A 23,558-nucleotide genomic window follows, 5' to 3' on the forward strand; every position below is an offset into this window, starting at 1 on the left:
GGCACGAGAGACGAGCGAGAGACGCGGCCGAGGAAGGCAGCAACACGCTTCACGCCGACGCTCTGCAGATAATAAACAGTTTTCATTTAAGCAAGAACCCAGCCTTATTCATTTTTGCTGACAGGTGGAGTCAGTTTGGGGTGAAGAGTCGTCCCTCAGCTTCGCCGGTTGGCGAAGGCGAGTTGTTCGCCAGCCCGTCTCGACGGCCACTTCGAGCTCCATGCTCGTTGCTGGGGCAGAGAAACTTGATCGGCGTTACGGAGCTCGCTCGAGTGCGCGCCACGCATCCGGTGCGCCCGGCGCGCACGCGCAGCGGCGGCGTGGGCGATTCACAAAAATGTTCGCAGCACAGGGAAATGGAGTGTCCCACTTGAAAATGAGGCGTCTACGGAGTCCCGGTATCTTCACGGAGCGACTGGTGTAAAAATTAGGCCACAATTCACAAGAAAATGGTGCAAAATCATTTCACGAACACGGAGCCGACGCGAGCACGTCTACACTCCTCGGTGATCGCAGCGCCTCTCCGAGCCAGTTACGCCGAAAAAAACCTGTTCCTTTCTTTTTCTGAATTTGACACTCTTCTTTTTTTTTATTTTACAACCTTTGACAGGTAGCCCCGTTCTGTCTTTTCAGGTGATTTTTTGGAGGAGATGAAAATTGCCTGCGTGATAAAGCGCAACGTTCAGGTAGCTACTTTTTTTTTTAAATATGAACCTTTCATTATTAATCATTAACTTTATGGCACATGTCGAAACTGCAGAAATGAAGGCGGGTAATATTGAAGTCGAATCGGCTCAGTATAAATTTTGAGAGAATACAGGGCCGCTTTCGAGATATTCGTCCACGAAAAAGTGCTAAAAGATGCTAAAAGATGAATTGCAATTGTTGTTAATATCGTCCCGGAAGCTGACAGAGGAGCGTTTTTGGGGCAAACTGTTAGCTGAAACGCCAGTGTACTTCGTGGCACATTCCGGGTTTCGATTTTGGGCTTCGAGTGGCTTCGATTTCACAATTTCAACATGCCTTCTAAAGAAATGTACTTAATGAATTGCTGGAAGTTCTTTAGTCAGGGAAGTGACCTAATATGCTAACATAATGACAAATATCCGACACTTGCACTGCGGCACAGCGGACACCGCAAGAACACGTGCTGCTGGCAAAGCACATATCATGCTTGACAGGCGAACGTGTCGCGATGAACGCCCAAAAACAAAACCACAGAAAACAACCGCGAACGTAAGTGCCGACGTGACATTCATAATTGGCTCCCTTCCGTAGCATTGCGAAAGGAGCTAGCCACGATCGAGGAATTCAATACCGATCGGGCTTGATCGCGATCGAAAGTGACATTAAGCAGTATTAGTGAATGACTCATTCCGTTCGCATTTCACATGGTCGCGGTAGTTTAGTTTCTTTATTTATATGTAGAAACATGGGAAGGACGCCGTGGTTGTTCATTATGCGCAGTGGATGACGCAATAAGCTTGCGGGCTGTGCGCGCGTGCACGCAGGTATTGCATCATTTCCGGTAGTCGATCGAAAAAAAAACAACTTAAGACCACAATAAGGGCAGCTGGAGGGAAAAAGAAATAACGGCGACGACACTGACATCGATCAAGGAAAGACTGCTGTAGCGTTGTCGAGCTTTCAAAAAGCCGGAAGCGCATTTCCAAGCTCTTAGAGGAGCAGGAAGTTCGGAATAGCCGCCGACGATGAAGACAGGCTCACGTGCTGTATTTACTTACGTCTTAAACGGTGTCCGGCGTAAGACACTTGTGTAACGAATATCTGCAACGAAGCCAGACCGTGCGCTCCCGATTCAGCGACGCGCTCAAGCACGCCGGCGTCCTCACTGCGTGTTTAGTTTATGCAGATCACCGTCTCTCGCTTGATTGGTGCGGTAGCGTTTATCGAGGGCAGCGTATTCGCAAACGACGGTAAACCGTGCCGCTTCGTTCTTGTTTTTTTTTTTTTTTTTTCGTCTGCCCAGTTCTTGATGCGTCGTCTGTTCGTGCGGACTTAAAGCAGACGGCGTTCGGCTGCCCCTCAGTGAGCTGGCGGCCTGTACGCCCGCGTCCCCTGAGGAGGTAAAAAAGTAACAAGAAAACATCTGGGAGGGGAGGTGCAACGCACTTACCCAAACTACAACAATAAGAGAAACTTGGGACCGGGCTTCAGCACGCACTGTACCAAGTCTTTCGTTGGTAGGCGGAGAGAAAAAGACGATTCCCCCCTCCCCTCACCCAACTCTCTCGCAAACCTAGAATCAACCTGTCATTAGTGTTTCTCGGTTCGTTGTGTTCTCCCTTTGAGGCCTCTCGAGGTGTTCCGAGAAGGGGGGGGGGGGGGGGGGGAGACGTCATGGGGTACGGCAGGTGGGCTGTGAGGGCGTACCGAACAACGCCGCGTCATAACCGGCTTCGCTCAACCACTCAGACGTGCCTCCCCCCCACACACACTCTGAGCGCGCAGCTAGAGAGAAAGGGACGCGGCTCACGCCATCGCGCGAAGTCCCTCAAGGACGTTCCTTCGAGAAGCCGGCTGTACGCGGCCGTAGTCGTAGTGGTTGGTGCGTCGGCACAACTCGCGGAAGCGGATAGGCGTGTGCGTGGGCGACGGGATTGTGCGGAAGGTGTGACCAGGAGGACAAGCGTGCAGTCGCTCGGGGCGCGGATTATCGTCTGTTCCAGGAGACCGCAGAAGAGAAGGTGTGTCCCCTTTCTTATTATTCAATGCCGCCGTCGCTCTATGATATTTTTTGTCGGCGGTCGACACGTGGAACGTCGGCCCCTCGTCTGAGGACCGCTCTCGCCGTCTAGACGAGAGTCCTTTAATATTAACGTGCTAAAGTACCTTGACGCCCTGCTACATAATTCGTGTGCTCCTCGCACGTGGTGGTGGTGGTAGGGGGAGGGGGGTTGCGAAGGAGGGGGGTTGTGTGCTAGAGACAGCTTGCCGGCCGACGTATTCGTCCGCTGAACGCTAGTCGCGATGGCTGCTTTATCACCGTAATACGGTCCTCTCAAATATAGGTATAAACGACAGCCAAGAGCCTAAATGCGCGGGAAGACTAAAGGTTACGGGGTGATCTTGTATGTGAGAAAAGTGGCCTTTGTTACTAAAAATAAATAAAGAGAAAACTAGGTTATGTTGCACGTGTTGATCAGCTGCTGCGACTTTTAATACTATTCCGGGTTGCCACTAATCGATCGAATCTACACTGTGATATACATATCTGCGATAATGTATCTTTCATATATTTACCGAGTTATTACCTACCGTAGGGACAACATATGTTTTTTGTTTTAATAAGGCGCTTGTGCAAAACGGATGTGATAGGACTGTTAGCAATTCTTTTTTTTTTTTCTTTGACGGGTGAAATTACACGATCGATGATGACGATGATACACTTCATTATTGCTTGACCGAGGTATTATTCACACTGCCACCATCCAGATCACATAGCTCAGCGGGCGCGACCCTTCGCCCGTCGCTGCAGCTGCTGCTTGTCGAGGAATTTGCTTCGCTGGAATTTTGTGTCGGTGAAAGTCAAACGAACCGCAGTTGGAATTCCCGTGACCCTGCTCAGGCAGACAGAACAATTGGCTCGAACATTAAAATTTAAATAACAAGATAAGATACAGAAAATAATAAACGACGCTCTGCCTACTGCACCAAAGTATTACAGGCTGCCACATAATAAATAAATAAAAGACGAGGACAAATGTCAAATGAATTTGTGTGAAGAACAAGAAAAGAAAAGAAGTGGGGCGGAGTGGAGGGGGAAGGATATGCCATCGTCGGTCAAGCCATGGCCAAGTGAACGAGTGGCGCGGGATTTATAAATCTTTCAAATTGAATACACGTAATAAAATACAATATAGATGGCGAGCCTTGTAGTTGCCCTGACAGACAGCAGAATGAAGGTCTAGAATTTATGAAATTGAAAAAAAAAATTTCGAAAGACTAAGCAGTCGCGCGCGACGTTGGAAAGGTCCCACGCCAGCTTTCTAAAACCGCGGTTTCCGTTAAGCGTCGCTTGTCGTGTGCCATAGGTCCGAGCTTGAGCCTTTCTCAGAAGAAGGAACCACAACGTCTGTGCTACAGCTGAGGCCGAACTGGAGAGTTCACTACCACAGTTTGGGCGCAATCACTTTTTGCATGCGGCGTGTGTCGCGAGAGTCGACCGGACTTGTCGGGCGCTGCCAACCGCGACACGTTGCAAAGTGGAACAAATTTGACCGGCTGGAAGGTCCAAATAAATTTGTTTTCATACTGCCATGTAGCAGTGCCAAAGGACTAACAACGGCAGCGAGAGGGGGCGAGGGAGGTGGAGGGGTGCGATGGGGCCAATGACCTCCCACCGCTGCTCCGTATCCCTACCTTTCTGACACTCACAGGTTCATCAGATAGTTCGCTTGGACGGCCCGAGCTGTTACGCACCTGAGACTCCGGAGACGAGCCGGACGAAGTCGGGTCGCGTAGGCTCTCCGGATCGAACACTGGACATCGGGGCCATGTCAACTAGTGTTCCTGTATACGGGAGCATATACAGGAACACTAATGTAAACGATAGCGAGGCCGGGAGAGAGCCAAGACGTATCGAACCGGCCGCCCGCCCAATCCGATTGGCAAGAACGGGTCGGACTGGGCCAGCTGCATTCTCGACTCGACCCGCTCGCATGAACGAAGCCATTGGATGGCTTGGATGACAGACATCTTTCGGAGAATATTCTGAAGGCGTAGAACGACACTCGGGGGTGCCCTGCGAGCAACGAGGGTAGGGTGCCTCGATGCGCGCGCCCCCGCTTAGGGTGAGGTCACCCTTTGAACCAGCCGGCGCCGCCTAAACCTGTTTTCGCGCGCTCCCTCCGCCATTGCGTTGCCCGCGTCGACTTCGCCGCGCTGCTGTGCGGGCGTCCTCGAAACGCTGCTGCGTTCGCGCGGCTTTCATCGGCGTAGAATGCCTGGATGTTGTGTTCCTCAGTGCTCCAACCATTCGAGAAATGGTTGGAGGATGTTCCATTTTCCAAGGGACCCAAAAAGGCGGCTTCTGTGGCTGGTGCGAGTCAAGCGTGACAAGTGGCAACCGACGAACTCCTCGTGTGTCTGCAGCGTAAGTGCCACATGTTGGTTCAGTGCTGTTTTTGTTGCGATTTATTTGTATTTTGTTGCGTTTGGGCAGCTAAGTGTCGTTCAATATTCTTCTTGCTCGGCTTAAAAAAGCTGCGTGAAACACTAAAACAAAGTAAATGAGTTTCACTACAGCGCGGTACAGGCCATTGTCTGCCGCTTGCTTGTTCGCATCCGAAATTGCACGACACGTGTCCGCTGGGGAATACGTACCACGCGTGCTTTCGCCGCTTCTTTTCATTCAAAGGTAATTGCCTTTACTAGGCGCTTGCCAGCGAATTGCGGTCTGGGCCCAAACATTGCATCAAGGCACAGAGCATGAGGACAAGCAAGGGCACATAAGCTGTGGCAATTACTGTGCAAATGGATGGTCCAGGAACCAATTTTGATTAATTCACTCACGATTTCTGAAGTTGTTTTTGACATGTGTGCGGCGTTGGGTAGCTTCCGCTGCCTATTAACCGGACGCTTCGTCCTACGACGCCGCATTATGTCAGTAAATGAGATTAACAGAGATCGTTGTTATGTGCAGATTGAGGCGCTCTTTCGAGTAATTCGCCTGATATTTCGACTAATTTGTTCTTTGGCCTGTTAACCCGACGCTTCGTTCTGCGATGGCGGATTAAGTCAGTGAATGAGATAGACAGGATATGTTATGTGCAGATTGAGGCTCTCATTCGAGTAATTCGACTGATATTTGGACTACTGTGTTCTCTTGCGTGCTGCCTTCATTGTTTTCATTATCGAGCCGGAAATGCGCCGCTAATTTCAATATCAAATTCATCTGCAGGCTCATTTCGAAGCCAGCAGCTTCGAACAGAACCGCGCGGATGGGTGGAAGAAGCTCAAGCCTAATGCTGTACCAACGGTGTTCCCATTCAAAGGTGAGATGCCTCCTGACCCTGGTATTTGTTACCACGTTGCTTATCGGCTCATTATCTACATTTGAAAAAGTTATGTGAGGAAACGATTCATGCGCATACATATTAAATTTTCTGGCGCGCCTTCTATTCTGCTTTTAGTTAACACAATCTTAAATATATGTAATGGGCATTTTTTCTTATTTATCTGTTTCCAGAACTTCCTAAAGAGCGAAGGCCACCAAGGGAACGAAATGCACACGTGCCTGCATTATTCAGTGACGACGCAGCCGCACACAATTCTTCACGAGAAGTGAGAAACGTTCTTCCCTCAACTACGCAGGAATTTTCTCCCGCTGATTCTTCGTCAGACGGGGAGATAAATGAGAGATTGGCGGCTACGGAAACCAACAATGCTAATGGGCAACTTACTTCGACCCCCAGGGATGCACGGCTTCAAGAAACTGCAATAGTTACTGCGACCCAACCCCTCGATTCTGAGGCAGCTGAGCTTAGGAAGAAGATTGCAGATCTCACAGCAGCCAATAATAAGCTTAGACAACATCATAACGAATCTAAGAACACTGTCAAAAAACTACAGATGCAGGTACGCAAGCTGCAGAAAGAGGCAACTAATTTCTCACGAAATACGAAGTTTTTAAATGAAGACCAAATTCGTGCTCTTTCTCGGAACAACAATCATGGTAATTCGTGGTCAGCGCAAACAGTAAAGCAAGGTCTAAAAATTAAATTTGCTTGTGGAACCACCGGGTATGAAACACTCAGAAAGATTGGCTACCCTCTTCCATCCAGCAGAACGTTAGCAAGAAGAATTCAGGGCCTGAAGTTTCTGCCAGGTATCCTGCATGAAGTGATCGACGTCATGAGGTCGAAAGCAGAGGGAATGGAGGACGTGGAGAAAGACTGCGTTCTCTTTTTAGATGAAATGGAGATAGCACCCGGATTTGAACTCGACCGTGGCGAAGACGTGCTTCTGGGAGGAACGACGTTGCCCTCAAAGCCTGAAGAGCCAGCCAATCATGCTTTGGTGTTTATGCTAGGTGGGGTAAACCAGAGATGGAAGCAAGTGATAGCCTATGAATTCACTGGTAGGCACGTGGACGGCTCTGTACTCAAGGCATATGTCCTGGAAATAGTGCAGATATGCAGCCAGATTTCTCTAAGAGTCCGTGTTATCACATGTGACATGGGTGCAGCAAACCGCGCTATGTGGAGAGAATTTGGCTTTTCGAGCCACCGCCATTCGACAACTTCGTGCTCAATACCTCACCCAACCTTAAAAGGGAAGGAACTTTTTTTCATCTCGGACCCGGCACATGTCCTTAAGAACCTGAAAGGACAGCTTCTAAGCTCAAAAGTTTTCACACTCAGTGATACTACAGTAAGCAGGAACGGACTGACGGCCTCGAAGGTGAAATTGGAGCATGTACAGGCCGTCTTGGATTATGACGCAGCCAACGAACTTAAGGTAGCACCAAATTTGTCAGAAACCCACATTAGTTGTGGGCACTTCACCAAAATGAAAGTAGGAGTCGCTGTCCAGCTCTTCCGTGAAGCCCCACCAGCTATTCGGTTCCTAATAAAAGAAGGAGTGATTGAGCCAGAGGCCGAAACAACAGCGTGGTTTATGGACCTCGTTTCTAGGTGGTATGCCCTCATGTCATCGCGTCATCCCACCATGGCGCTAAGCCGCAGGAACATTACTAAATATCATGCCGCCTTGGACACACTACGCACGGCAACAGACACCATCAGAGAACTGAAAATGGGCACTGGATCTCAGTGGAAGCCATCGCAAGCAGGGGTCCTAATTGCGACAACGGCTGTCCTTCGCCTTCAAGAAGTGCTTCTTGGCAGTGAAGGGTATGAATTCCTCCTCACGAGCAGGCTGTTGCAAGACTGCCTAGAAAACCTTTTTTCTGTGGTGCGGCTCATGAAGCCAGTGCCCACTGCGTATGACTTGAAGTGTGCACTCCGACTCGTCAGCGTCAGCCACTTTCTTCACACTCCGAGATCAACAAGCTACGAACTTGACGACCGCGAATACCTTGTCGATCTGCTTGCACATAGCAAGAAGGAATGTGCAGAAAGCGAAGTCGATGAAATCAACGACACGGAAATTCTGTTCATTGAAGAGCTCACGTCAACCGAGTGCCGCATCTTGTTTTACCTTGGCGGTTTTATTTTGAAAGGAATTTTGAAATCTATAACTTGTCCGCAGTGCAAGGCTGCTCTCCTTGGCAAGCCTGACGATCAGTATGCTTCCCTGACTGCACTCAAGGAATACGTCAGGGATGGGCAAAACCTCGTATATCCAAGCGCTGATGTCATGAAAACTTTAAAAAACTACGAGGAACATTTCACCGCTGTCAACTCATGGTGCACAGGCAAATTTTTCACCATGAAGTCGCCACTTCGTTCTCTGATAGCCTATCTCGAAGGCATAGACAAACCCTCAGTGAACACATGCATGGCTCACAAAGAACGAATAAGCAAAATGCTGACTGCTGCATATGCCAGAGTGAGGCTCCGAATTCATCTCCGACAAATTCCGAGCACTCATCCTAGTGGCCACGGAAGCAAGACTTGTGCAGGGGTCAGCCTTGCGTAAGCAAGCTGGAATCTGCAGTTCTGCGAGCCTTTTCCTTCAAAGTCTGAAGTCTGCATCTATATATATAGTGATCACAACTATTTTATCAATTACGGTCTATTTAACATAAATGTCGACTTTTAAAAAGTGCAATAATGTTCAGTGTTCACGTTCCCATTAAACACAAATCTCTAACTTTGTGTGTTTTCATAAGCACTGAATAAATGATTTCATGTTTGCTTGGGTAACAGCTTTTGTATTCATCTGGCTGTTACCAGACGAAAAGGGGACTTTATATTTTATTACCGTTGCTGATGCTGTTTCTTCAAAGCGTGCAGAACCAAGACGTTGTTGCATTGACCGCGTCGGCTGAATTTTCTTACCGATCAAATTCACTCACTTGCATTGGGACATCAGTGAGGTTTCCCATGCAATCCTGTTTACCGCGCCTCCGTTCACGAAGAAAAATGCCCATTCAGCCTTTTAACGCCCTCCGCATAACAGCGCGGGAGAAAGGGGGTTAGCCCCAGTCGCTGCCGAGCGTGAGATAGGGAGCCGGAAAGCGGAGGAGTCCGTTCTCCGCGAGAACGAGCATGCAGTGGGAACGAGAATGGCGGCCGCCGTAGCAGACGACGCAGATGTCCTCACCCTAAGCGGGGGCGCGCGCATCGAGGCACCCTAAACGAGGGGGCTCGGCAAAACGTCGGGCTCAACTGAGACAGGCCTCTCACACCCGAGTCGCCCGACAGGCACGTGCACATTGTGACGTGCTGTGCGCAGCGAACGCACGCTCATTGGCAGGTGTCCATGATTCACCGTACACTTTCACCACGTCAACCTGCCCTCCCCCCCCCCCCCCCCTCGTCCCTTGTAGGGTAGCAGCCTAGGGACAGAGCTACTACGGCCGATGAGCTCTCCACTATTTCTCGCATTAATTTTTTTTTTTTTTTTTTTTTTTTTGCCGGGCTGAGAGATGCCGGGCTGTTTAAATGTGTGGCGAGCAACACCATTTTAAGAATGAATAACTGGGAGCGTCCTTCATGCGTGACTCATTCTTCTCAGTGATTCGAACGTTTGGATTTTGACTACACCCGGAGTTTGTTCGCCCATGCTTATCGTACTTGTACTTCGATAATAATAATAATAATAATAATAATAATAATAATAATAATAATAATAATAATAATAATTTGCTGACCCCTCAGCTGTGGGAATTCGCTTAAGCGATGCTTTCATTGGTGTTTGCGAAGAACACTGATCCTGGGCCAGTTGCGATCAGACCACTTTTCACGGTTTCCTCGCTACTGCAAACGTCACAAGCAGCGCTGTCGGCCATTCTGACGCGGCAAGCAGATGTATCTGTAAAAGCTGTACCATGCTACAGCCGGCAAACAGCGTCTTGTTTGGAGAAAGGGTTCTTACAGTTTCTTACAGGAACCCCCCTGAACCAAAGTAAGCGAAGTTCCACTCCGACCAGTACCGCTCTCTCTCTCTCTCTCTCTGCAGTGCTGGATCTCTTGCCGCAGTCGATTTGTATTCGGACTGCATGATCGATCCAGTTGAACGTGCATGGCGTTGAGGTCCTGCCGTCGGCGACCGGTGATTATGGTTGTGTGCAGCTTTCGCTTGGAGCTGTTTCGCATATAATATCCTTGTGAAACTTGAAGACATTCCGGGAACGTCGTCGCTTTTGAAGTCGGTTGTTATTGCACTGAGTGGTACGCTACGAATGTGGAAAACTAACTTTTTTTTTTTGTTGTTTTTAAAATGTTGCTAGGCTATGGACAGCACATGAAAGTAAATATAAGTCCTCTTGTGGTCGTCTGCTTCGCGAAAAAAATCTATTTGTTTGGTGCCTTCTTTTTTTTTCCTGTTTCTAAATACCGCAGTTAGGTGCCAGAAAGAGCGACTGCATGTACTTGGAACAAGTAACCGTCTCCGCACGTTTGAGATGGTAAAAAAACAGCCTTTATTTGCATAAACGCTGAAATTTCGGCGTTCATTTCGCCGTATTCGAAACGTCCTTCGTGGCTGTTCACGTTGTCTGTGACGACACAATGGCCTACACCAAACTATAGAGTCACTTATCACGAAAGCTGGTCGTAAGAATGCGATTAAACAGCTGTAATGCAGTTCCGTATGCATCTGACTTTATATACAAGGTGAATATGCTGAGTAATCACTTCCTAGTTCATTTTGGGAACGAATGAAAGAAATGTGTGGCATGTTGTACATAGGTCCTCAAGACGATATTTAGCGCTATGTTTTCAGAATATCGTTGGAATCCTATACGGCTTACTGATGTCGGCTGCCACGGCTTCGGTACTGCTTTGCTTCGAGTTCTAGCATCAATACACTACCAAACGGTACAGTGAAGTAAAGGTAACGGTAACAAAGAAAGAAGAAATAAAGAAAATGGAGCACCATCTACAACTTATTTCATGCCATCGTTTTTTTTTTTTTTTAATCAGTGTAGTTAATGTTGCCACTACTAATGCAAAGTGAGGGTTAGTTAAATCATGATATCACAAAAACAGATCCCATAGTTTTCTTTATAAACTACAATATTAAGCTTTATTAGTTAATCTGGCATCCGCAACAGCAAGGCGGCCATTCTCACCGGGAAAAAAAGCTTGGGGGAGTATCCTGTAAGAGTCCACCTAGTGGACACGTCCATCTCGTTTGCTGCTGAAATGTGATTGGCTGTGACGCCTGGTTGTTGCGGACGCGCAGCCCTGCCCAGCCAATCGGAAGGGCAGACGAAACGGACATGTCCACTAGGTGGACTGCTTAACCAGGGGACGTATTCTGTGAAAGTTAAGGCCACGTGAGAAGACGCCAGGAGAGACTGAGACGGTGGGCGGTCCCGATGTGAGGGTTCTCGCACCGGCGCGACGGGACGTCACAAATTGCGAGAACGTGTGCTCAGGTCTAGTCGATTGTTTATCGGTAAAGGAGCACTGCAATGGCCATTTTAAGAGACTCAACAAATCAACATGAAATGTTCCGAAAACTATTTTTTTTTGTGCATGTGTACGCGTCGAATCGGCCCGAATGCAAGGTCAAAGAACTTCAGAGTTCGTGACGTCGCACCGGCCATCGCTGAAGCCCCTTCATCAGCTTACGCTTGCACATGGAGGGACTCTAACGTATACCAGCGCCGATGTATAGGGGGCGAAATTTAATAAAGAAAGGGAAGTTTGGCTTTTATTTTCTTTGGGGAAAACGTCAATTTTTTCCCCGCTGATAGATTGAAAGTAGAGTTCGAATGTATTACATTTACAATGTTAAACTAATTTGTCGCAGCTTACGCTAGTCCCGCTGAAAGCCTGATGTATTATACGTACCATACGCAACTCTAAACGTCGGGTTTGAGCTGAGGTGGTCACGCCCTATACATTGTGTGCTTACAAGACCCTACCGTAGGGCCGTCAAAAAATTAATAAATAAATAAAAGATGAAAGACATCAAAGAGCAAATGTTTAATCTTCGTCTGGTGAAGCCAGGCCAGCTCTGACCGCTGGACGCTGAGCCTACAAGAGGCTTCACACAACGCTCAAGCGGCGCTTGCCCGCAGCCCGAATGGATTTGCTTTTTGCTTTGAAGCTTGGGGATCGCGCATGTTGACAAGTCATCTTTTACTTGATACAAAGTATTTTTTTTTTTCATTCTACCGTATTTTTTTTTCTTTTTTTCCTGCTTCTTGTGTTTCTGTCCAACCACACAGCTGTCCGCTTTTCTATAATAATAAATTTCGGGGCTCAATCTTGCCGCCTTTGTTTCTTTTTCGCACGTGCTCTCTTCGGCGTGTGCGCTGCTTTCGGATACGTCAGTAACGACGCAATCCGATGTCCCCATATGTGCTTCCTCCTGATGGGCGAGCTTATACGACAACACTAACGGTACTTTTGCGAACAACGCACCCCAGCGCGGGTTCGGCGAACGACCCACTTTGCGCTGTCCGTCGTCGTAGCAGAAAGCTGTAATGACGGATTGGAATGCGCCGTCCTGCCCGACCCGTTCCCTTCCCCCCACCATGACCCCCCCCGGTTTGGTTCTTTCTCTTCGTCTCTCTGGTTGGGAGCGTGCGCGGCGTCCTCGCGTGGGCACAACGCGATGCCCGCAGGTGCGGGGCCATTCTCCGCGCATAGATCTGCCGTGGCCGCAAGGTATCGCGCGCGTGCGGAAGGTAACTTTCCTGACGTCTGGTTGAACGGATTGCAGAATGCTACCGTGCTCCCTTCTGCCACGTGGCTGCCGTCTGCTACATTGCAGCCGTCTGCTAAAAATGGGGGTGAGGAAAGGGGCGGAAAGGGACGAGGAAAAGAGCTTTCTGCTGCGGCACGGCTCTATTATTCATTGCCAATTTTTCAGAGAACCCAGTAATTTTTCAAAGATTACTGGATGCACCAGTACTTTTTAAATCGAAGCATTCTTTGACTCTTCCTTCGACTTTCGAGCTCCTGGTGCATGCTTCCTTGCACGCCGCGTCGGGGGGTGGTTCAGAACGTGTATATACATGGCAGGAGCGCGGAAGAGACGATAGGCGACGCGAGAAACTCTTTTGGACCCTTGCATCGCGTCGAATGCGCACAATGCCCTCGGAGCTCCCTGGGCGTCGCCACAATACTCTCTTGACAGCTGTAATTATCCGCGACCCCCCCGCAAAAAGTATTGCTGAAACTGCAGCGTTTACGTCTCTACTATAACGTGCAACCGTCCATAGAGGACGCACGTAGAATGGAAGGGAGGAGGGGGAGAGGAGGCGGAAAATGGGTAAACCGACGCAGCCGCGAAGCTACTCTTCGCTCGCATACATGGGGGCAGGGCGAAAGAGGGAAAAGGCGATGTGAGAAGGCGAGAAAACGCTACTGCTTGGGTGCGTCGATGTGCGAGCCCCCGAGGCACCCCAGCTACCACTAAATACGGCTGCGGTTTCGGACAAACTGGATAAATTTAAGCTTAAGGTATGACGCGGTACGTTTCTGATGTTTCTGAAGAGTGAAGACCGCGTAAATATTGCAGGCGGACAACTGACGCACGGCGTGCAGACTCAAAGTCGCAGTAAAGCACCGTAGCGTCTAAGCGACATCGTAGCACCGTTGAGGCTAGGCGTCGCACTTCAACACTTCTGTGCCCGCCGTGGTAGCTTTGCGGCTATGGCATTGCTCGAGGTCGGGGGTTCGATCCCGACCGCGGCACCCCCACCTCGACGGGGGCGCGATACAGAAACGCTCGGGTACTTATATTTCGGGAGACGTTGAAGAGCCCCAGGGGGTTAAATAATCCGTAGTTAGCCGCTACGCTGTGCCTCATAATCCGATTGTGGTTTTGGCGCGCACAGTGCCACAACTGAAGTAAAGTTTAAAATTCCGCCCCGATGCAATGTGCCACGTGAGGCAATGACAATACTAACATTCTATAACAATAGCGCACAACCACGCCTCAAGCAACCACGTCTCGCTGTGTAGTCTGCGTACTGCGAAGGCAAACAGCAGTGGTGCACGCAAGGTAGCGTTTACCATGAACTCACCACTCTCGTATTGCACAAAACGCTGAAGAAATGAAACATTAGCCGTCAACATCACCGCTAATTATCATTAACCAAAGCAAACAGCACAGACTGCTCCGCTTTCGTCCATTCCCACAGTGCATGGGATTTGCACATTTTTTAATTACTTTTTTATATAACCTTCACGCCGGCCAATCATCGCTGTAGAAACCCCTACCCGACGTCCGGAATTTAAAGAAGAAAACCGTGCGCCAACCTAAAGATAGCGGCTGGGTATCGATTTTTCGTTGCTCCGTAACCTTGGAGACAAGGGCGACGAGTAGCGGCCCGCTGCCCCACTGCGGCCGACACTGGCGCCGCACTTTCACTCGCTGCTTTCGAATCCGAAAAAAAAAAGCTAGACGAAAAAAAAGAGGGAATCCCAAAAACTTTCGACTCCAGAGGAAGCGTGGAAAGCGTTGTATCCAGGAAGCGCGACAACTACGCGTGTACTCGGAATGGTCGAGCTCGTTTCCAGAGCCGTGTTACAGGCTGCCTCAGAGAACCATCGGTAGTGTGATTCCTGCTCCCTAGTCGTAGCAGACGACACACGCTGCACCGCTGATGTGCCTTGAATGCGAGAACAGTGGCGCTGCTTGTCCGCGAATCGTGAATGTTTGGGTTGTCTCATGAGTTGAAAATCAGGAAGCTGTTTTGTTGTCGTTTAAACGCCTGCAGTGTATACCGTCTAGCACAAACACTCCCGCCGTTGCAGCATTTTGGCGTGGCGTGTGAGCATGTACGGCCACTGGTTGATTCAGGCGTCGTCGGGTTGGCGGCGTTCCAGACGTCCTTGCGCAATATGCCGGGACAGCTAGACCGCACGGCACCGCGCATTATACGAGTTCGAAGGAAGCAACGCGTCCAGCTTGCGGCCGTTTGACCGTTGATGCGCTGAAATCGTAAGTGCTGCATTAATTTCCACGAAACCTTTAAACTGCATCGCCGACCACACAGACGACACGGTGCTGGAAGCAGACGACGCTTCACCTCGCTTTAGAGCCGCATTGATTGGCGCATACTGCAGGTACGGCACTAGGTATCGACATTAACTGCATGTGGCCCGTTTGTCTTCTCCGGAGTACATTATGACGATAGAAGCAGTACACTGTTAGTGTTCGCGGAAGGAGCGCCAACTCCGGGATTTCCCTCTTTGGGGCTGTCCTTGTACCGGTTATATCCTGTTTACATGAGCGGTGTACCGGATGAGTATTTCGCGTTTCTATTTCGTCGGGTCCACGTCGTCATGCGGATTCAAGGGATCGCAGCATATGTTCTTGGTTAATGACGACGGTGCGACGCGTTCTACCGACGCTTCATTGCAACGTTTGGCTTGCTGTTTTCGTCGTTATTTCGTCAATTTTAATATGATTCGTCAGAGTGCATTTATCGCTCCGTATGTTGCACGTAATGAGGTCATCTTCACCATGCGCCATCGTCTTGTCGACATTTTGCTCATTTTAATATGTTTGTGCGTATGCCGTACGCTTAATCGGATTCAACGTACACGGCCACTATTCGATCTGAAGCGAGGCTCGCACGTCGAACTAGAGCACGGACAGAGGTAGATACGTATCTTCCTAGTTTGGCGTATGCGCATTAGTGTGTGTGTGCGTGTGTTGCATGACGAGCCCAGTAAGCTAATAGGAAAGATTCACTGATGAAGTTTTTAGTTATTTGTTTTAGTTATTTAGTTATGAGAAATCGAAGGTAGTAACGAATGTCTGCTTGGCAGAAATATTGAAACTGGGGCCCTTTTCGAAAGAACTGTTCTTAAATTATGCTAAAAGATGCGGTGGCGCGTTCCAGGTAACAGTTTCACAAAAGCTTCCTCCTAAGAGTTCGAGCTGATCTTAGGGGGAAAGTTGTTGGACGTTTTATCAGACTTCGGGGACGGATATCTCAAAAAGGTAATTTGAGCGCTAGGATTTCTGTTAAACAGATATGACTTCGCTAAATACTGTTCTCTACGTGCGCGATGCGGCCTTATTACTACACTGGATGTCGCCTACACAGAGTGGCAAACCGTGTATGTGCCACTTACATATACACGTTTGATTTTTCGACGCATTACGGCAAATTGATCTGCCGTAATTAATGTGCTGAAAAATCAACACCATGCACGTGAATGAACTATATATATATATATATATATATATATATATATATATATATATATATATATATATATATATAGAGAGAGAGAGAGAGAGAGAGAGAGAGAGAGAGAGAGAGAGAGAGTTCAAAACGGACAAAGCCAAACGATTGTTATTAACAGGCAGCGCGCATTGGTTAACTGTGTTGCACGCAAACATATAAGACGTCGTCAACTTTGTTTCCGTTCGAATCCCACAAATTTCATTCAAATTGCGAACTGTTACATTCAGATTCCTTTCAATCTTTCATAAAGAATTCTGGTTTCGAGGTTTACCTGACGAATTCAGCTCCGAGCTTCTCGTGTATGCGGAGTCAGCTTGGATTAAAGCTGTGCGGCAGCAGAAAAGTCGATGTTTCTCGATTGAAATTCGGCAGACACTGCGAAGAATCACTAATTTACAATAACTGGACCCGTCATCGATTTCTGGAAGGAAAGGAAAGAGAAAAGTAGAAAGCAGGGAGGTTAACCAGAATAACGTCCGGTTGGCTACCCTACACTGGGGGAATGGGAAAGGGGAAACAAAGATAACAGGGAGAAAGAGAGGAGGGAAGGAAAGAAGGAAATTGCGGTGAATTCGCCGACGTGTGTGGTCCAACAGAAATTGCATTAAAAGTCACAGATGGTCGCACAAGCCCGTCGTCCTTAAGAAGCACAAAAGCGCCTTCACCGCTTTATGGGCCGACGGGCGATGGGGGCGGCGTTCCAGCAGCACCTGCACAGAAAGCGGTCGATTGTCCAGTATCGATTTCTGGTTTCTACTAGAGGAACATATGTGACGAGCTACTGAACAGGACGTGACAAGTTGTGTGACGAGCTACTATAGAGACACTGAAGAGTGGACAGGGCTGCCTTACATTATACCTCTATGCATTTGTCTTTTGCTTAAGTTAGCTTTGTAAGAGACAGAAAAAAGGAAAGGGAAGGCAGGAATGATGACCGTCCAGCGTGCTACTCTGAGGTCGCAGGTATGAGGCAAAGGTGCGAGAACTTAGCTTAAAGCGATATTGAAGATATGTCAAACTTGGATGTTGTAATTCGTATCACGGTTGTATATTTCGCTCCTTTTCAGAATCTGTGCACTGTGGGGGTGTGTAATTGTGTATATAGCGCCGCCTGTGAACTTAGCGCACGAAGTCATTGTCAGAGGGATCTCGCTTCGGGACCAGTTTATAAAGACAAGATATCGCGAAGGCGAAATCAGCAAGAGCAAAGTCACTGAAAAATTCGCCCTGGTCTTAAGATGTGTGCAACTGCTTTCTCTGCTGTTCCATGTTTTCTGCAGCTTGTACGATGCCTCTAAAGAGGTAAAGTCAACTTAAATAAAATGCGTGGTTGCACTCAGCAGGAAGCGTATGAACTTTAAAAGCAAGGCGTACTATCTTCCCTGTCCTTTGTCACGTCCACGGTTTCATTTTTTTTTTAACGCATTTAAAGGTTCACATGTTGGCAGCACAGGGTTCCCTACAAAAGTTACTAGAGGAAGCTCTATAGCGCCGGCGTGGAATTGCAAGCACGATTATTTAGCTATCATAAGAATGATGGAATCAGTACATTGATTTGCCTAAACTTCGTCCTTCTGGCTTCAAACGGTTCTGTAACCTCGCAGACCGATCATTTAAGACGAAACACTGCTTTATAAACGTAGCAATTCGCAGTGATTATGTGCATGCATACACGGAAAGTCTCGCCGTTCCCTTCCACGTTTCAGAAAACAGGAACTGCTTCGAAATTTAGGCCGATGGAGGCAGTAGTGCGTAATAAAACGAAGCCAAAGTAACGTCCGAAGTGACGAGCACGAATAGCAGACAAATCCTCGCGCCGTGACACCACTTCCCGCGGCAGGTACAGCTGCACGATCTCAGCGCGAGAGCTTTATGAAGAGTATAGGCTTGGGCTGGTTGGTAAAGCATAGTTACACTATAGAAGCATAGCGCGCAAAGGACGATCCACAAAGACTAGACAGGACAAGCGCTTGTCCTGTCTGGTCTTTGTGGATCGGCCTTTGCGCGCTATGCTTCGAGAGATTTATCCCTGGTAGTCTTTAGCAGGAAACTCTACGCAGACGACGCGTACTGCCCATCACGCAGCACTGTACGAGTCGACTTGCACCACGGCTGACAAACATCTCCTCCCTCTCTATTCACTCCGTCTTTCTGACGCGAAGCCTAATCTGAACTTCGCGTCTCCAAATATCGGTTTCCGCACGAGTGCGCACATTCTCCCGACGCGAACGCAAGGCCGGTTGTTTACTCGAGACTCAGTAAAGTTGACGGCGCGGACGCGTTACCGACATTTTGTTTTTTCGTTTGGGCGTAGGAGAATAACGACAGCTGGCCATCCCAGACTGCATTTGGGTCAGGGTGCTGGACTGGAACTAAAGAAGTGCAAGGGCGCGCGGACTTTTAGAGGGCGACGAACTTCCACCGGTTGTTATCGGCCCGTCGCTTGTTATTTACGTGGCACGTGAAAAAAAAAATGCGAGCGAGCAAGCAATTGCGATAAAGGAGTTTCGATCGCTCAAAGGAACCGCATGCCGCTGAGCGCGTCTAGCTGATGCACGCAACTTCTCAGTATACGCTGGGAAGAGACACCTGGCGCAGGTAATCCCCGTTATATACAGGGCGTTTCGCTTAACCTGAGCCACACCTCAAACATATGCGAGTGCTACGTACCTGGACAGAACCAAAGGTAATGTTGTTTGTCGTCGCTTGGGGAGACACTCAGATTATCTTCTTATTTTTTTGCACTCGGCCTAATTACATAATTAGTCTTAATTCGGCAACTTCTCAATCATTTATAATTATGTTGGAAGTGTCCATGCGATAATTGTAGGGCAACATGAGAAACTTCCGACGCACCTTTCTGTTGGTCAATACCTGCTACATGAAAGCGTTTTTCCGAGCGTGAAAGAAGACAGCGAATACACGCAAAGTGCCTCGAGGGGCTAGTCGCGCGGCAATTTTGTTACTGAATGTCGTTTTTCAAATTTTGAATGTCCTTACTTCGCGCATAAGCTCCTTGCGTGCACCCCGCCAAAGGACGCTTCACGTAAACACTGTGACGTCATTAATTGTGGATATGGCGGAAGCGGGGAACAAGGCCTTTCTTCGTCCGCTCTCTCGCTCTTCGGTATACGGTATAGGTATAGAGAACTAGAAGCCTTCTAGTTCACTGTAGTATAGGCCTGTTGGGCCTGCAAGCACGTATTGCGGATGGAACTGGCAGTGGTCTCGTGTTACAATTCGAAACACCGCGAAGTATGCGAACCGCCGCTACCGCGCACTTGCAGTGGTTTATATTCTCTAGGCGCTGTTGGCATCGCAAGATAAGACGGGCTTGGAGCGCAGCGGAATCCACGAAGCTGAAAGTAAAAAAAAAAAAAAGAAAAGAAAAGCAGATCCCACGCATTGTGGGAATAGGTGTAAGCGAGGCTTTCTATGCTGTTTGCATTCGTTGATGGTATTTGGCTGTGATGTTGTCGGCATCACAGCCAAAAATACACGTTGAAATGTTACCTTGCTTGCACCACTTGTGTTTGTCCACGCGATACACAAGAAGACGGAGGAACACGATCATTCGTTCGCTCTTTCCTTGACTGAAGACAGCCTGAATGAGCGGTGCTTTCAGACGAGGCATTATCCTGCTCCCGTGTCCATGTTAGGTGAACTGCCACGGGCACAGAGGGGGGTAAAGTTAATCGCCCCTTTTCCTGACTGCGTCGGTGCGGGACCCGATGTGTACTCATTCCCTGCCTCCTCTCTCTCTACTCCCTCTCTAAGATTCTCCCTATACGCCTCGTGCACGGCCTATAGAGGCGCCACTGAAAGCCACCTAGCGGACGCTTCCAACAGTACGCGTGGGAACAGTAGCAGATGACAACCCTTTGCAGCAAGGATGGCTGAAGTTCGCGGCTGCGATTTCTCCTTTGTTCGGGTGCCAGGCTGCTTCTTCTGCGGTGACAGCTGTAGGGTAGATGCTGACCTCTGGGCGAGCGGGTATGAACACGATGTTACTGGTGTTTGGGACAACATGGTCCACATACGTGCAACGTGTGTCCCGCAGACAAACGCCATGAACCCCATTTACATGATGTGGAGCTCATGTTCACTAGCCGATAAATTTTGTTGAGTGATGCGATCTCTCGACGGTTTTTTTTATTCTACCCTTGCCGCAATGCTGCTTCTGTACCTGAATAATAAGCACCCGTCGTTAGTACAGGCTTATATCAAACAAATCCGCACGGTGCAATCTCTGCATATGCCGTTGTGATTTTTCTGCCAATGAATACATGTGACATCGCCGAATAAGTGCAGTCGAAGTCGCCTCAAGAAGAGTAATTGCCAATTTATTGATGGAAACGCGTACACTAGCCAACGAAGTCACCAAACACACGGGCTAATAAAAGCGCGTGTTAGTGCTGTACCGCCGATGCAATTCTGCTGCATACACCGATGAACTACCGTTCCCGCTGCAGTTTGTGCAATTTCAAATTCCCCAAGGGAGCTGCTTGGAAACGTACAAAGCTAAAGACTGACTGACTTTTCAGTACTTTTTTTATATTACTGGAAAGAGGTGCCACATGATATATTTAAAGGCAGAGCAGCGCCAGTCAAAGTAGATGAGCGCTGGCGGCAAGGCCCGGTTTAGTCGTCTGCAGCGTAAGTATAAGAAAGAATTCAGTTGAGTACAAAACTCACATGCAAGAAGGGACTACGTTGTGAAACAAACAAATCACTCGGCGTGTTAAGTTTGCTCAGGCAGCATCGAGGTGTGATGACTTCCCAAACGGGACGCGAACTCTTCAGCGAGAAATGGAACACAAATACCATATGCAGCAGCTATTAGCAATTCTCGCCCGGAACTACCTATTTTCTAAACACATTTCCAAAAACGCAAACAATATCTAAGGTGCCCTCGGGCGAAAAGAATAAAGCTGTTAAAGAAGCACTTGCTTGGTATCATTCCGGTAAGACAGCGTGATTTATACCCTTTACAAACAAGGCAGGGTGAAAAGTTCGCAGCTCAAAAGAATCGACAAGAGTTATGCATGGAGCAACTAGCAACAGTTAAACATGTGCAAAGCCACGCATAAGATAGATGTAAAAACATGAAGTGCGCGACAACTGGTGCGAGGATTTACCGCGCCACATGAAACCAACAATTTCAGTTCTTGCAAACTTCAGTAGCTTTAACATACAACGCAATGCGCTCGTGTAGTCGTGCTGCCTAGCTAGCGCAACGCGGTAAAGAAGCGGAAAACAATATAAGCGGCAAACAGCATACCGAACTTTAGCGAAATGCCTTTAAACCTCATGCTGCACTGCAGCCGAACTTCGTTGCTCACGCGTCTAACTATGATCGAGTGGGAAAAAACACCGACGAGACAAGGGAAAGGATGAGAACAAGAAATTTCCCTTCGAAGCGACGATCCATTTTTGCTACCGTTGCTCCCGCTGATGAGGCTTTGCCGGGAATGATTAGAACCGCATCGCCGGCACGTTTGCACCGGTATTTGAGCCCCCCACCCTGCAACAATTCTTCTTCGACATTCCCTGAAGCTTTGGCCACCCCACACGTGCGAATGGTGTTGCCTATGTTGCTCTGAAAACGTGAATAAGACAGAGAAGCACGATCAACGACACAACAAACTACGGCGCGCGCCAGGCTCCTCTCCCGCGTGTTCTGCGCAAGGCCGCCACCAGTGGCGCGTCCGTCGGCGTGCACGGCGCGTATACCTCCTCCCTGGGCTGTCGTTGCTGTTGCCCGTGATCACGGAGGCAAGCGCGACAACTCGTGCAATGCTTTTGCGGGGGGCCACGCCCGATTACGGCGTCCAGAGGGCCTTGTGGCCCCGCTCTACCCAAACGTCGTTCCCGTCTCCCATCTCGTCTCGCGCACCCCTGCCGCGAGCTTTAAACCACCCCCACGACGAGGTGTGCAAGGCAGCAGCAGCAGCAGTTAAAAAGTAGAAGGAAGAGGCAAAGAAAGCTTCGATTTACAACTCTGCCATCCCTGCGGCGTCAACACCGCGTAGCTGGTGCGTGGTCCACGAGGCGCCAGCACGGAGAAAGCACGCTGGCTTGTTGCAGGTCTTATCAGCTATGCCTTCACTCGCAGTTTTAGAGCGATGGCTGTACTACTCCACGTACAAACCCAGAAAACGCCTGGTTCCGTAAATCTGACCTTCACGCTGAGCCAAGGTCAAACTGGGACTTGGCCTGCCACCACCGGCGGCTGCTGCGTATACGCCGCTTGGGCGCCCGTATATTGAAAGCGATCTGCGATCCGTACAAAGTGCGCCGTGTGCTGGTAGCTTCGTATGCGCTGTGCTTTCGACGCTCTGTTCGGGTTGAAGCGAGAATTCGCTCGCTGCTGCTGCCGCGCCGAGCAGCGCCTGTGTGCTGTCTTGTGGCGCGATTGTAGATGCGGCAGTTGCTGACGGCGCGAAGCAGCGTCTGTGTCCTTTCCCAAAGCAAGCAAAACCGTGCTGTCGCTCGACGAACTTGGTTTAACCGCGTTCAACCGCGGCAATATTTTATTTAGCTCTGCTTTGACGCCGCCGCAGTTCAGCACAGCGTAAATAGAACGTCCGCTCGTACGTACACCCCCCCCCCCCGCCCCAAAAAAAAAGAAAGAAAAAGGAGAAAATATGAACAAAGGCGGACAATGATGGCGAAAATGCAGTAATGTTTCCGCATGTCCTCAGCGAATCGACGCTGCACTTTCGGGTATTTTATGTTTTGTACACTACAAACAATTCAGTTTACTGTTTTCCTTGCGACTTTATTGCTGACTGTAGCGTTTGTCGTTGTTTTTTCGGGCTTTGAATGCAGCGCTGATTAGCACTGCTGCATGAACACCTCGCTTTGCATATTTCGGTAGGAGTTAGATAACTGGAAGCCCGTGCTTCAACGGGCCTGTCCCATAATCTTCAGGATTTATTGCGCTTACTGTATGAAGCAACTGATAAAATACATTCAGTCGTCGATCGGGCAGACGTCGTTAATTGAAAATTTTCATTTATACTTTAGCATACATTAAATGGCCTGTCATTCGTATCTTTGGGAATGGGTAGCCATTTTCCAGAGATTCAGTAACGAACCCAACGTTCGAGTTATCTGGCCTTCGAGCCATCTCTGCTCACGGAAGCGCAACGTCGAATATGCGTGTTCAATTTTTAGCGACAGAGTGAGCAAACAGAAAGAGCTGTCGATGCAGTTGACGGTCGACCTTGCTTCATCACGT

At 48.8% G+C, this 23,558-nt stretch overlaps 2 protein-coding genes across 4 annotated transcripts in view; both read left to right on the top strand.

Moving 5' to 3' along the window:
* The first annotated feature begins 2,559 nt into the window (after positions 1-2,559).
* Positions 2,560-23,558, top strand: part of Tdh (L-threonine dehydrogenase) — an 81,951-nt gene continuing 60,952 nt past the window's right edge. The window contains exon 1 of one of the 3 annotated variants that reach the window (XM_050176281.3): positions 2,560-2,708. The gene's annotated coding sequence lies outside the window, so the exon portion shown is untranslated. Of the gene's footprint in view, positions 2,709-15,035; positions 15,058-15,163; positions 15,183-23,558 lie in introns of those variants that run through there. The other 2 variants (XM_072284250.1, XM_050176282.3) reach the window with 2 other exon arrangements.
* On the top strand, positions 4,786-8,852 carry LOC129380871 (uncharacterized). Its single transcript, XM_072284249.1, has 3 exons — positions 4,786-5,116; positions 5,924-6,017; positions 6,212-8,852. The coding sequence occupies exons 1-3, from the start codon at positions 4,964-4,966 to the stop codon at positions 8,623-8,625; spliced, it is 2,661 nt and encodes an 886-aa protein (XP_072140350.1). The 5' UTR covers positions 4,786-4,963; the 3' UTR covers positions 8,626-8,852.

The sequence above is a fragment of the Dermacentor andersoni genome, chromosome 9 (genome assembly GCF_023375885.2).
Source record: "Dermacentor andersoni chromosome 9, qqDerAnde1_hic_scaffold, whole genome shotgun sequence".
In the NCBI taxonomy this organism is placed as follows: domain Eukaryota; kingdom Metazoa; phylum Arthropoda; class Arachnida; order Ixodida; family Ixodidae; genus Dermacentor; species Dermacentor andersoni.

Excerpts from the sequence above, each read along its gene's own strand:
- LOC129380871 (XM_072284249.1), top strand. The coding sequence starts at position 4,964 with ATGCCTGGATGTTGTGTTCCTCAGTGCTCCAACCATTCGAGAAATGGT. Across the intron at positions 5,117-5,923 it reads ACTCCTCGTGTGTCTGCAGC|GCTCATTTCGAAGCCAGCAG; the intron begins GTAAGTGCCACA and ends ATTCATCTGCAG. Across the intron at positions 6,018-6,211 it reads AACGGTGTTCCCATTCAAAG|AACTTCCTAAAGAGCGAAGG; the intron begins GTGAGATGCCTC and ends ATCTGTTTCCAG.